Source organism: Antechinus flavipes, chromosome 1, assembly GCF_016432865.1.
Source record: "Antechinus flavipes isolate AdamAnt ecotype Samford, QLD, Australia chromosome 1, AdamAnt_v2, whole genome shotgun sequence".
NCBI lineage: Eukaryota > Metazoa > Chordata > Mammalia > Dasyuromorphia > Dasyuridae > Antechinus > Antechinus flavipes.
The window spans coordinates 368,223,079-368,237,999 of record NC_067398.1 but is presented as its reverse complement, the minus strand read 5'-3'; the positions used below and the strand labels follow the sequence as shown (position 1 = coordinate 368,237,999).

General features: G+C 33.0%; 1 protein-coding gene across 1 annotated transcript in view; it reads right to left on the bottom strand.

The window, feature by feature from the left end:
- RIT2 (Ras like without CAAX 2) overlaps positions 1 to 14,636 on the bottom strand; it is a 552,797-nt gene extending 538,161 nt beyond the window's left edge. Inside the window, exon 1 of the mRNA XM_051969691.1 lies at positions 14,242 to 14,636. Coding sequence (XP_051825651.1) covers positions 14,242 to 14,344 — 103 coding nt within the window. The 5' untranslated portion in view covers positions 14,345 to 14,636. The remainder of the gene's footprint in view (positions 1 to 14,241) is intronic.
- Positions 14,637 to 14,921: the final 285 nt, after the last annotated feature.

Below are 14,921 nucleotides of genomic sequence, written 5' to 3'. Positions count from 1 at the left end.
GCAATAATGGACCCAATTCCATTGCTCAAAATTTTTGTATCAAGTTGTGATGAATTTCAGAAGAATATGAGATTGATAAAATAACAAGTATTTTGCTGGTGACCTCATGTTTTAAATTCAAAATTTTTCTCCAGATTTGTTTGGATCTCATTAAAATATTTATTTCATTTATTATGTAAATTTTAACTATTGATATCAACTTAGACAAGACTATATTGTACTTATACAGATACCATATTATTTCTTTTTAGAATACCCTTTCCTTTCATTATCACACAAATTTCCAAATACATTTAGTATTTAATCTATGGTGAGTTCCATTCTAAAAATGATGGGTAGTTAAAAAACAAAACAGAACAAAACAAACTATGTGCACACTAGAAGGGGAAGAAGTGTTAATTTTCCACTGCTAGAGTAAATTTCCACACTGGGGACTTTATAGATTAAGGAAATTATGGGTCTGGACCAAATAATAATATTACTACTAATGCTACTGCTACTATTAGTACTACTGCTATTGTTTGATGATGATGATGATGATGATGATGATGATGTAATAACTGCTGGGATCAAATTTGGGACAGGGAAAATAAACATTCTATGAGTTCAGCGTCAAGAAAGATGAAACAAATATAGAATCAAAAATATATATAATTAATTGCATATTTATCATCTGAATAGTAAGGGCATTCTTTAAGATCCAACCCGGAAATATCTTTTTTACTGGAATATTCTCCAGTATTGTCATGACTCCTTATCAATCTGTACATATGACACATTCTGCTATCTAAGAATACAAGATCTTTGACTTATTCAGTATGGTACAAATACAGACCATCTGTTAAATCTTAGGGGGTCGGTTAAGATATATAAAGGATAAGTGTCTTGTCTAGGACACATATTGGTAGAAGTGGGAAAGCTAACCAAGATCTTCATAATTTTATACTCAGCACTTCACCCACTTTAACTATTTTCTTTCTGTCAACTAATAAAAATAATAAAGTAGTATCTATAGAGTATCAAATATGTAACTCCATTTTACAGTTCAAGAAACTTGGGCCAAGAGCATTTAAGTTACTTGTCTCAGCTTACATAGTTAATGACTTAAGTGTGATTTCTACTCAGGACTTCTTGAGTCCAAACTTAAATGTGTGATAAATGTTAAAAGCTCTATAATGTTTTGATAATACACAGCAAAAATAAATGTATAGAATGAGCTTATGATTGCATTATAATCATTATCCATTCTATGGTGCCTAATATAAAATTCAATAAATGTAAAAACCTCAACATTCTTTTATTATTATTTGGTTTTGTCTTTATTTTTAACCTGAAAAACTCATGAAAAAATTCTGTACTTAGTGAAGGAACTTGTTTTATTTAAGAATTTATGACATTCTAATAAGCCCACAGTAGAGGGAATTTGGAGAGATAGACAAGCTGGGGACCACAATTAAAAACACATGGGGGTGGTATTCTTCCACTTGCACTTCCATGAAAAAAATATGTGGCAGTTGTTTTCTAATGAAATGTCCAGAAAAATAATACACCAACATTTATATACTTTTTTTTATTTTCTTTTTTGTGAAGGAAGTGCCTGGGAAGAGATGAAGGCTGACAATGAACTGCCATTTTCTCTTTAAAAAAATCATTTTTCAAAGATAACAGATAATATAATGCAAACAGAGGAGAGTAAAAATGTAAATAAAAAGATACAGATAACATAATGCAAACAGTAGAGCATAAAAAGGTAAATAAGATAGAGAGGAGAGATAAGGAAAGAAACTGTAGGCAAAAGGCAAAAAAGAAACTGTATTAATTTATTTTCCCCAAAAATATCTTTGACAGTTATTTTCCCTTAGGATGCCTTATTTACATTTTCCTGTCCTTTCTCATATGCTGAAAGAAGAGGGTAATGATTCTATGTCATTTTGAATAATCCCCCCCCTCCCATTTTCTCTAGATCATATGGAATACTCTGAATTCAGTAACTGATATAATAATTAGCAACAATACATATCTGATAATGGCATAGAAAGTTTTCTCTCCAGGCATTTCTTACACTAACAAAATTGCATATCTAGAACAAAAACAAACACCCATCTACTATAATGATGCTTCTATCAAATAGATGCTATGTAAAAAAAAATAATAATAATAGCATGACTTTTGATGGTTAACTCCTTGGATTAGACAAGAAATACTATGCAGAGGAAATACTACTCTACTTGGTTTTGGAAGGATTTGGATTGGTATTGAGAAAAGTATAGCAATATTTTAAATATTTTAGTGCCATGGGGAAGAATGTGATAGCCAATAACATGATATTAAGTTAATTACATGCAAAGAAACATGTAATTGACTGAATATCATGGGCTTCCATCAAGATCAGGTCTGAAAGTTTGTACATGTGTGCATGAATGTGTTATGTATTATGCACTTGTAAAGACACTAAAAAAGGTTATGATACGGGCACAACACTGGTGGAGTTTCTAGTAGCCTTGTGTTCTCAATCATGCCTTGCAGCAGCTGGTGGTACAGTGGATAGAACAATACATCAGGAAATTCCTAGAGAAAATTTCCTAGAGACAAATAGGCATTGTCTTGTTGTTGTTGTTGTTATTGTTCTTCTTCTTCTTCTTCCTCTTCTTCTTCTTCTTCTTCTTCTTCTTCTTCTTCTTCTTCTTCTTCTTCTCCTCCTCCTTCTTCTTCTTCTTCTCCTCCTCCTCCTCCTCTTTTTCCTCCTCCTCCTCCTCTTTTTCCTCCTCCTCCTCCTCTTCCTCCTCTTCCTCCTCCTCCTCCTCCTCCTCTTCTTCTTCTTCTTCTTCTTCTTCTTCCTTCTTCTTCTTCTTCTTCTTCTTCTTCCTCTTCTTCTTCTCCTCCTCCTCCTCTTCTTCTTCTTCTTCTTCTTCTTCTTCTTCTTCTTCTTCTTCTTCTTCTTCTTCTTCTTCCTCTCTTCTTCTTCCTCCTCCTCCTCCTCCTTCTTCTTCTTCTTCTTCTTCTTCTTCTTCTTCTTCTTCTTCTTCTTCTTCTTCTTCTTCTTCTGCTTCTTCTTCTTCTTCTTCTTCTTCTTCTTCTTCTTCTCCTCCTCCTTCTTCTTCTTCTCCTCCTCCTTCTTCTTCTTCTCCTCCTTCTCCTCTTCTTCCTCCTCCTCCTCCTCCTCCTCCTCCTCCTCCTCCTCCTCCTCCTCCTCCTCCTCTTCCTCCTCTTCCTCCTCCTTCTCCTCCTCCTCCTCTTCTTCTTCTTCTTCTTCTTCTTCTTCTTCTTCTTCTTCTTCTTCTTCTTCTTCTTCTTCTTCACCTGCTTCTTCATTTCTTCATCTGCTTCTTCATCTGCTTCTCCTGCTTCTCTCTAAGTCATAGTCCACTTCTATATTTATTTAAAATCTAGATGTACATAACTCAATATTTGCTTCAACCATAACATTTAAAAAATGTAGTAGTCAAATATGCAGTCAGAAGAGAACAAAGTAAGTTGGTGCATTTTTATTCAAGATATAATAAAAGAATAAAACTATATGAAAAAGAGATATTTATTGTAGCCAATATTCAAATGCAGACATATCTGATGATAAACTCAAGTTCATCTAAGAAACCACTTTCAAGAGCTATTGTGATAGGACATTTCCTTGATCATCTTAGTATTAAAAATTCATAATAATAATTCAGAATAGGAGATTGTGTAAAGGTGTATCAGTACAGTCCCATTATTATAGTCCCTTCAATGACTATTCAAGAGACAAGATCTGCAGCTAATACCAGGAATATAGGGAATAAGCTAGTGAGGGAGATATAAAATTGCAGGTTATACAATATTCAATGCACAACTTCTTTACCACCTATACAATAACTTTCTTATCTTTGCCTTATTCTGTGGGGTGTGGTTTATTGAGGTCAAAAGAAATTTCTTCAATTATTTCTTTGATGATGAACATTTTCTTGCTATCAATTTAGCCATAGTAAGTATAATTAATAATGTAGACCTAGCAAAAAGAAAAGGGATTTGTGCCCTAAAGACTCAAAAATAGAAATGATAAACAGCAAAACTGAAGGGAATAAGAGCTCGGGATTCTTTTATTATTCTTTTTCTTTCCTTTCTGCATAGCCTCCTTGGGATAATTCCCTGGATGTCCTGTCCCTCATCCTATAAAGTATGATATCTAGACCATCTTTTTTTTTTTTTTTATCAGTTTTCTGCCTTCTAATGTTATGAATAGCAATACAGATTTTCTTTTTTTCCCCCCTTCTTTCAGAGATCTGCTAGATGATTGCTGCTAACCTGAGGCACTACTTTATGTTGAGATATTATTGCTGACAACTACTCTTTTTTTTCTAGTTCCAGGGGATATTTCCATTTAGTAAGGAGCTCCAATAAATGAATCTCTTAATCCATATCACTGAAAATTCAGTAGGAAAATTTTAGTCATTGTTAAAAGCCCCAAACTGGGGACTTTTGGAAGCTCCTTCCAAGATTAATCATGTTGTGGTTGATGTCCTTGCAAATATCTAAGACTAGTTCTATTTCTAGGACACAGAAACAAATTAAGAGAATAGCTACATAATATAAAATATGGATATATATATATATTTATATAAATATGCATATAATATGTGCATGCACATATTTACCAATTAATTCTGGAGAGAAAAGCCAAACAATTTATGAATTAATTCATTTTAAAAGTATTTAATTTTTATAAGAATCCATAAAAGTTTTTAAAAGGACCCAGAATAAAAATAGCTCATACTTATATAACTTAAACATTAGTTAAGCTCATTAGGTTACTAAACTTTAAAGTTTGTGACTGCTTTAAATATATTAAATGAATTGTTCATGAAGTCTTCCTTTGAAGTTATTGCTACTGATACCATCATCATGAACATTTTCTTCACACCATTTTCTAGATAAGAAGCTGAAGCTGAGATATTGAGTGACTGATTAAATCAATGTGGCAGGAGTAACATTTAAATCAACTACAAAACTGAATGGTGGCATGGTGCAATGTGGAAACCTGATTTTAGAATCAGAAGACTGAGATTTAAAGCTTGCTATTGACAAATACAGGTTTTATGAACTTGCAGAAGTCACTGACTATCTCAGTGCCCCTCTGGAGGCTCTACATGACTATGGGAGGAAAACAGTTGCTTTCCATAAAGGTCCATAAAGGACCGCTTAAGGAAATTTCTCTATGGCAATTAGATTAGACTCCCATTTCCCTTCTTAAGCAAATTAGAATACAATAAGTACATAATAAGAGCAATAAAAAGAAATGCTACCAGGTCTGGTGAAAGAGAGATAACTTGTGACTACCATAAAGGAAAGCTTTACAAAAGAGTTGGTTTATAAGCCAGACTTTGAATAAAAAGCAAGAATCTGACCATTATGTATCAATTTTAATTTTATTTTGTACCCACACCACCCAAATGTTGTTGCTCTATTGTGCCACAGTTTTGTTTTATTGTTCTGCCTCAGTTTCCCTAAATTATCCTGCCTTAGTTTCCCTAGATTGCTCTGCCTCAGTTTCCCTAAATTGTTCTGCCTCGGTTCCTTGAATTTTTCTGACTCAATATCCCTGGTTGCAACCTCCTTTTCCTGTTCATTAGGGCTTAGATAATTAGGATTGTAGAGATCTGGCCACTCTGGCATTCCAAAAGATAAAACTACAAATGTCCTATCTCAGATACCTAATTGGTATCCTCTATCTCTAAGTTCCAGACTTTTTGTTTGTAACTAACTACTTCCTTCACTCTCAGTTTATCAGAATTTATGGTCCTATCCCCAACCTGTCAGAACTGGATTGATGGTCCCTTCTTGAAAATTCCTATTCTCAGTGTTCAGATTCTACCCCTTGCCTTTGTCTCCCCTGATTGTTAGAGAGCCATATATAACTCTTTGGAATCTCACATTTGATGCTGATACAAATGCTGAATACTTTAAGACATCAGCCCTAGGATCAAAATGGATCCTTTGGCCCCAGAAAATTTCTCTCACTCAGAAATCCAAATAAAATATTAAAAACTCTTTAATTTCTATCTCGCCTCAGTTTCTCCAGCATTACATGTTATATATGCAACATTTATTGGGACTATTTTTAGATGAAGTGGCTTGTCCAAAGTCATTTAAATACTAAGAAAGAGACCATAGAATTCTGGTGCAATTTAAAAGGAGGCAGAGAATATATGGAAATCCTGGATTTAAGTGAGGGCTCCATTGCCTACTAACTTCACAATCTTAAAGAAATAATTTAATTTCCTTGATTCTCAGTTATCTAGAAAAATGGGGTTAGAGGGGATTAGACTGATCAGAGCTTCTTAAATTTTTTTATATCATGAGCACAACTTCCATTCTGGTATAGACTATTTCACAATAATGCATAAAATAAAATGCCCTTTTATGATCCTACTCAATATCCTTTCCATTGTACTGTGCTGCTTCTCTATCAAATTAAGTGAAAATTAATCTGTGCTTACATACAAAACATTAGTAATAACAAAATGGAGATCTGTGATATAGTTATTTGGTTAAATAACCTGACCTATATCAATTTAAATGCATAACACATACAAGTTTGGAAATACTTCTAGTTATTATGTTTCTCCCTAAATTATAATTATTCTGTTACTTGTCTGAGTATGTGAAAATGAATTCATTTTTTTACTAAGCTTATTACAAACCTTTAAGTACAAATTTTTGCTGAGTCAGTTGTAGTGAGTTATATCTTTCTCTGGCCTAATGAGCAAGGGTACATTTAAGGATGAAGCCAGTAAAATTGATAGTATCATTCCTCAGTGAGAAAATAAGAGCTACAAATTAAGAGATGGAGCTAAAAGCTTTTAGAAGATAGTTGTTTTTGTTTTTCTGTATATTTATTTTTAATATTTATTTTATTTTATGTTTAGCTACTAGACCTATGTTTTCATAAATATGGGAAGTCATATAAGAGTTTCTTGAAATAAGGCAATGTCACTTCTCATGCAATGTGAACTCTTTTGAAAAGCTGTCAACTCTGAGAGGTTGTGATTCCTCCAGGTTCACACAGACATTTTATAATAGAGATTAAATTTGAATACAGATCTCCCTGAATCCAAGGTTAACTTTGCTTTACATTGCTTCCTCTAAAGATTCTTCACAGTGACCAAATTAATAAAAACCATATGATCATCTCAATAGATGCAGAAAAAAGAATTTGATAAAATCCAACATCCATTCCTATTAAAAACACTTGAGAGTACAGGAATAAATGGACTATTCCTTAAAATAATCAACAGCATCTACTTAAAACCATCAGTAAGCATCACATGTAATGAGGACAAATTGCAACCATTCCCAATAAGATCAGGAGTGAAACAAGCCTGCCCATTATTACTGTTATTATTTAATATTGTATTAGAAATGCTAGCTTTGACAATAAGAGTTGAGAAAGACATTAAAGGAATAAGAATAGGCAATGAGGAAACCAAATTATCGCTCTTTGCTGATGATATGATGATATACTTAGAGAACCCCAGATATTCTACTAAAAAAGTTATTAGAAACACACTTTTAGCAAAATTGCAGGATACAAAATAAACCCACCCAAGTCATCAGCATTCTTATATATCACTCACAAAACCCAACAGTTAGAGTTACAAAGAGAAATTTCATTTAAAGTAACTACTGATTGTATAAAATATTTAGGAATCTATCTGCCAAGGGAAAATCAGAAACTTTATGAGCAAAACTACAAAACACTTTTCACACAAATTAAGTCTGATCTAACCAACTGGAAAAATATTAAGTGCTCTTGGATTGGGTGAGCAAATATAATAAAGATAACAATACTACCTAAACTAATCTATTTATTTAGCACTATACTAATCAGACTCCCAAAAAACTATTTTAATGACCTAGAAAAAATAACAACAAAGTTCATATGGAAAAACAAAAGGTCAAGAATTTCAAGGGAATTAATAAAAAAAAGTCAAATAAAGGTGGCCTCGCTGTACCAGATCTAAAATTATATTATAAAGCAACGGTTACCAAAACCATCTGGTATTGGCTAAGAAATAGACTCGTTGATCAATGGAATAGATTAGGTTCAAAGGACAAAACAGCCAATAACTTTAATAATCTAGTGTTTGACAAAACCAAAGACCTCAGTTTTTTTGGGATAAGAACTCACTGTTTGACAAAAATTGCTGGGGAAATTGGAAATTAGTATGGCAGAATCTAGGCATTGACCCACACTTAACACCATACACCAAGATAAGGTCAAAATGGGTTCATGACCTAGCATAAAGAATGAGATTATAAATAAATTGGAAGAGCATAGAATAGTTTACCTCTCAGAAATGTGGAAGAGGAAGGAATTTATGACCAAAGAAAAACTAGAGATTACTATTGACTAAAATAGAAAATTTTGATTATATCAAATTGAAAAGTTTTTGTACAAACAAAACTAATGCAGATAAGATTACAAGGGAAACAATAAACTGGGAAAATATTTTTACAGTCAAAGGTTCTGATAAAGACCTCATTTCCAAAATATATACAGAATTGACTCTAATTTATAAGAAATCAAGCCATTCTCCAATTGATAAATGGTCAAAGGATATGAACAGACAATTCTCAGATGAAGAAATTGAAACTATTTCTAGCCATATGAAAATATGCTCCAAGTCATTATTAATCAGAGAAATGCAAATTAAGACAACCCTGAGATATAATTACACACCTGTCAGATTGGCTAGAATGACAGGGAAAGATAATGCGGAATACTGGAGGGGATGTGGGAAAACAGGGACACTGATACATTGTTGCTGGAATTGTGAACATATCCAGCAATTCTGGAGAGCAATTTGGAACTATGCTCAAAAAGTTATCAAATTGTGCATACCCTTTGATACAGGAGTGTTTCTACTGGGCTTATACCCCAAAGAGATGCTAAAAAAGGGAAAGGGACCTGTATGTGCCAAAATGTTTGTGGCAGACCTGTTTGTAGTGGCTAGAACCTGGAAAATGAATGGATGCCATCTATTGGAGAATGGTTGAGTAAACTGTGATATATGAATGTTATGGAATATTATTGCTCTGTAAAAAATGACCAGCAGGATGAATACAAAGAGGATTGTAGAGACTTGCATGAACTGATGCTAAGTGAAATGAGCAGAACCAGAAGATCATTAAATACCTTAACAACGATACTGTATGAGGATGTATTCTGATGGAAGTGTATTTCTTCGACAAAGAGAAGATCGAACTCAGTTTCACTTGATCAAGGATGGACAGAAGCAGCTACACCCAAAGAAAGAACACTGGGAAATGAATGTAAACTGTTTGCATTTTTGTTTTTCTTCCCAGGTTATTTTTACCTTCTGAATTCAATTCTTCCTGTGCAACAAGAGAACTGTTCAGTTCTGCACACATATATTGTATCTAGGATATACTGTGACATATTTAACTTATTTAGGACTGCTTGCCATCTGGGGGAGGGGATGAAGGGAGGGAGGGGAAAAGTCAGAACAGAAGTGAGTGCAAGGAATAATGTTGTAAAAAAAATCATCCAGGCATGGGCTGTGTCAATATAAAAAAGTTATAATTAAAAAAAAAAAGAAAAAAAAGTAAAATATTCTTCTCAGTGAATACTCAACCTCAAATGAGAGTTTTTTGAGCCATTTTTATTTTAGGTTGAGAATGAAATTTCTACATTTCTGTCACAAATAATACAATTAATAAGTGATAATTTTTTTAGTTCTGAAAACAGTACCTTGATTGAGATTTTTTGAACAATATTATTTCCAAGTCCCAGTCAGAAGAAAATTAGGTACTAGGAAAACAGTGTCTTTCAGTTACATTTGCAAGAAGCCAATTCTTTTGTCTCTAAGGGCCTGCCATTACTCTTGTCCTCTAAAAACATAATGTATGTCTCTCCTCAAACATCACTTTCTGGGAGAATTGTTTTTCCTCAGGTTCACTCAGCACTGTCTGTGTTTCTTTTTAAGCAATTTTTTTTGGGGGGGAGTTTCAGTATTTCAGTCAAAATGTTCTTTACATTCTCCAAATATTTAGTATAAGCTTTTATTTAATAAATTTTAAGAAAGAAGAAATAAATATGAGAGAAGCAATGACTTTTACCAAATATTTGATTAGTTTTCCTACTATAATTTTACCTATTTTACAGTATGAAGATTAAAGAGCAATTTCAGGATATCTCTTAGGAAATTTTATTATTGTATTGTACTAAATTACCAAATTTGTAGGAGACTTTCAAAACGTATTTTTGTCATAGAGGCCTTTATTGGAAAAAAGAGAAAAAAATTTATTAGGCCTTTTTTGTGGAGTTTAAGAATTCTCTGTTAGCTTATGAAATTATTACAAGAGTGGTTCTCTAATTCAGAGAGAGGCTAACTAACTGAAATGTATATTTTGGAGTTAATATTTTAGGGATGAAAAGAAAAGAGGAAAACAACTAACCTATAACCTCTTGGTTGTTAAATACAGAAAAAAAGAACAATTGTTGAATTCAAATAAATTCACATGAATTGCTAAAATGAAGGTGATGTATGAGAAGAGAAAGTGTCATAAACTTATAGGCTCTGATTTTAAATAACTTCAACTAATATAATTCCAGATATGCCTAAGTTATATGCTACTTGCTCCTAAATATTGGTGTGTCTTTTCATTGAATAAATAATTGGAACAAAGAACTATAGCCTGGGAATTTTAGTCAGACAAATCTAAGCTATGATTTTAAATATTTAGCTACATCATTCCTTCAAATTTGCTATTGTAGAAATATAGAATTTACTTTCTGGATAAGGAATAAAATATTCTTGGTTTATATAATTACTAGTTGGATAATTGGCCTTCTCTTTGCTTTTCCTGATTGGGATGATGTTGCTAGCTGGAAGCTCATATTTGGCTTTATCACATTTGGAAAAGTAATTTCCTGAAGATTTAATTATGAGCTAAGCGGTTCTTTTTTTTTTTTTTTTTTTACCTTCTATGCAGAGCAAAGATGAGGCTGCTTCAGAAAAGGAAATGTCTACCTCAAAATTTTCTTTGGAAACTTGTGACAAGTGTTCATCAAAGTATTGAGGGTTGACATAGAAATGGATGAATATGTGGGATATGGGAGGCATTTTTTATTTCTTCATAAAGAAATATCTTTTTTTAAAGATACTTTTTTCCAGAATATTATTTTCCTTTGGTTCCTTGGTTATCACTATAGACTAGGACAAGCTTTAATCTAATTATCCCATTTCTATACCTACACATCTCCTCAATTTCAAAATATTTACAAGGAAATAGAAAATAAGCAAAGATAATGAGTGAGTGAATGAATATGTGATTTCTGCAGGCATCTGTTTTACTTAGTCTACAAAATATTACCTCCCCCTTTTTCTTACTCTCCCTCCTCTCCTGTTCTGTCCCTTCTTCCCTTTCTTCTGTTCCCCTTTTCTTCTTTTTTGGTTTTCATTACCCTTTTTTATCTCACCTCTTATCACTTTTTAGCATTTCTCACATTCCTCACCTTTCTACCCTTCCATCACTATGCAATTCAGACCTGACACTGATAAAAACCACTTAGAAATATTCCTTTAAATGCCTAATCATTTCAAAATTGTAAAACTTTTCTCTCTTCCCTATTCTTCTTGTGTGAGATGACTTTTTTTCTCTCTTTGACAACCATTTGAACCATGTTTTCCTTTCCCTAAGTTCACTTTTCCATTCAATTTTACTTCATGTGCTGACATCTCAATTTGAATATTTTTCTTTCTTCTGCCCTTTTATATTTCTTTAGAAGTCATTATCAGTGCCTTGGTTTCTCATACTCAGAATCAACTTTTCTTTTCTTTTTTTTTTTTAACCCAATGGTAAAGTTGGTATAAGGTCTATATAGCTTCTTTTTCCACATTAACTCTAGGTATGATCCTTTATTTTTTCATTTTCATTTATTTATTTATTTATTTTTTGAGACACTTCTAGGATTAGATCCCTAATGTGCATCTTAAACATGTGACTGGAAATCATTATGTCCTTTTTAGTGATATCCTTGCTTTTTGAGGCTTTTTCAATCCAATCAACTTCAGATGCTGCTGCCTTACTCATTTTTCTCATTTGCCATTTTGGCCTTATATTAATAAGGACCCCTCAGAAACTCCATTCCTAATACATTTTGACTTTCTCTATATAAATAAAACCATTCACATTTATTTACTGATATTCTCACTAAGCAGACTGTGTGTATGTATAAACTTTTTCATGCATTATTTTTATAGCTTTGTGTTTATCCTTTTCTGTCAAAGTTTGATTAAGTAGGCTAGTTTATCTCTTAGTTTGATGGCCTCTTCTAACTTCACATCCAAAATAAGTTTTCTTCCTATCCTTCAAAAGCCAGATTAGGTGTGCTTTATTCCCTGACAAAAAGAAGGAGAAATATAAAACAATGTTTACATCAACATAAGTCTGCCAATCTTCTCTACCATTGCATATTTACTGTGCTTATTGAATACTCCTATCACTTGTCCAAACATTCAACAACAATTCAGAAAATATTTATTTGGTATATATTCTGTGCAAGATAGCATCCAAGTGCCAGGAATAATTATTATTTAGCAAATAATACCTGATTTTAATGAATTTGTAGTCTGTAGGACTTTTAAAAAAGAATAACAGTAGTAGCAACAATTAACTCATAACATATTTTAATTATTTTTTAGTGAAAAGGAACTTGACAGAAATAACGACTTGGGATCAGGCTCTCTGGTCCTATACAAGTCACTTAAGCTCTTAATATCTAAGCAACTTTCTTAAATATGTGAAGCAGAAAAGGAACTGTTTTGGAAAGAAACTTGTTTCCTCATCTTGGAGTTACTTGGTACAGTAGATAATGTGATGACCTTGAAGTCAAAGAAGAATCATCTTGCCAAGTTCAAATCTGGCTTCAGACACTTACTAGCTGTGTGACTCTGGGCAAGGAACTTAATGCTGTTTGACTCAGTTTTCTTATCAGTAAAATGAGGTAGAGAAAAAAAATAGCAAATCACTCTAGTGTCTTTGCCAAGAAAACCTCAAATGGGTCACACAGAATTGGCTACAATTAGAAATGACTTAACAACAACGATTGAACAACAAAATATTAACGAAACCATAGATCCAAGCCTTATCCCTATTCAGTATTTTACCGTTTGCAAAAAACTTTTCATATGTTATCTCATTTGATCCTCACCAACAGGGCTTTGAGGTAGTTAATAGGATTAGTATCCTCCTCAGTATGGAGACTGAAGTTGAGAGAGACTGAGAGTGACTAAGTGACTTGACCAGGATGGCCTTGCTAATAAGAATCTATGGAAAAAAATTTGAACTCAGGTCTTCTTGATTCCAAGCTAGAATTCTATCATGCTTATAGACTTTGAGTATACATTATAATTAAATAGTCTTTTGAAATCTACAAAATATTTCCCTGACAACAACCTCATGAAGCAAGTAATTTAAGTTTATTATTTCCATTCTACAGATGAGAAAACCAAGACTTAACAATGTTTAAAGGATTTTTCATCACTTATGATATTAGATCAATAGGTCATATTTACATGGCATTTTTCTTATAAATTTTTGAGAATATATATGTGTGTATATATATATATATATATATATATATATATATATGATTACAGAATGTGATTTGTCCACAATCATTATATTAATATATCATATATATGTAGTATTTGCCTTACAATAACTGTGAGATATAGTTTTATCAATCTTATTTTACACACAAGGAAACCAAAACCTAAAGTTTAAAAATAACTTGTCAATAAGAGCTAGTTAGGCCTTGATTTCAACTTTTTCTCATACTAAATTATGTGATCTTTTCACAAAATTGTACTACCAACAATATGATAAGTAAATACATTAAGTATAGGAACCAATTCTGTAACTTATATGACCTAAAACACTGTGACCCTTTAACAAAAACAGTATGATAGTAAATAAAAATTCAAAATTATGAAAATGAATTAAGAAGACAAAAATATTCATTTAGAAACTTATGTAGCATTGTTACATGGAACTAAATTCAATTGACTCATCAGCATTCAATTATTAATTATAACTCATTTAAATATTTCTGATATATATCAGTTCAGTTTACTTGAAGTAGTATTCCCTCTTATCAATAACAGCATCATTTCTCTGCCTTTCTAAAGTTGTCTGCTTCCTTGATCCCTCTATACCCAATATTTGGTATTAAAAACTTACCGCTTTTACCAACTCCCCCTGCTCCCAACATCACCACCTTGTACTCTCTGGACCCTCCTGAGGAGCTGCCTGAGGAGCAGATGGTCTCATTCTCTATCTCCATCTTACAGCAAGGATTGAAGAAGTAGTAGAGAGAAAGAAAGGAAGAAAGAGCACGATGGGGAAAACACACACATACACACACACACACCCCACTGTCAGGTGCTTGCTAGGATATAAAACAACTCAAAAACTGTGTAAAAAGAAAGATTTTGTAAAAGAGATAAGAACAATCAGTTTCAGGCTGGCTGCTGTGCCTCTGTTTGCTGGAGCAGGTCTCATAGCAACCACTTTAACTGCTTCCAATAAAAATCTCCCTTCTGCAACCCCTCCTTCTCGATTCTTCACTCTCTTGTCTCTCTGCAAAGAGGCTCTCTTTTCCTCTATGTTTCGCTTTCATCCGAACTCTCTCTCTCTCTCTCTCTCTCTCTCTCTCTCTCTCTCTCTCTCTCTCTCTCTCTCTCTCTCTCTCTCTCTCTCTCTCTCTCTCTCTCTCTATCTCCTGCATAGTCACAGTTATCAATGCCTCTGGCAGTCAGATACTTTTAGGCATATTCCCACTGCCAAGACGGAATGAAATGGAGTTTTAGCTAGCAATATCCTGGCTCATGGACTGATGGCTACAGTTCAGGTTTCAAAGG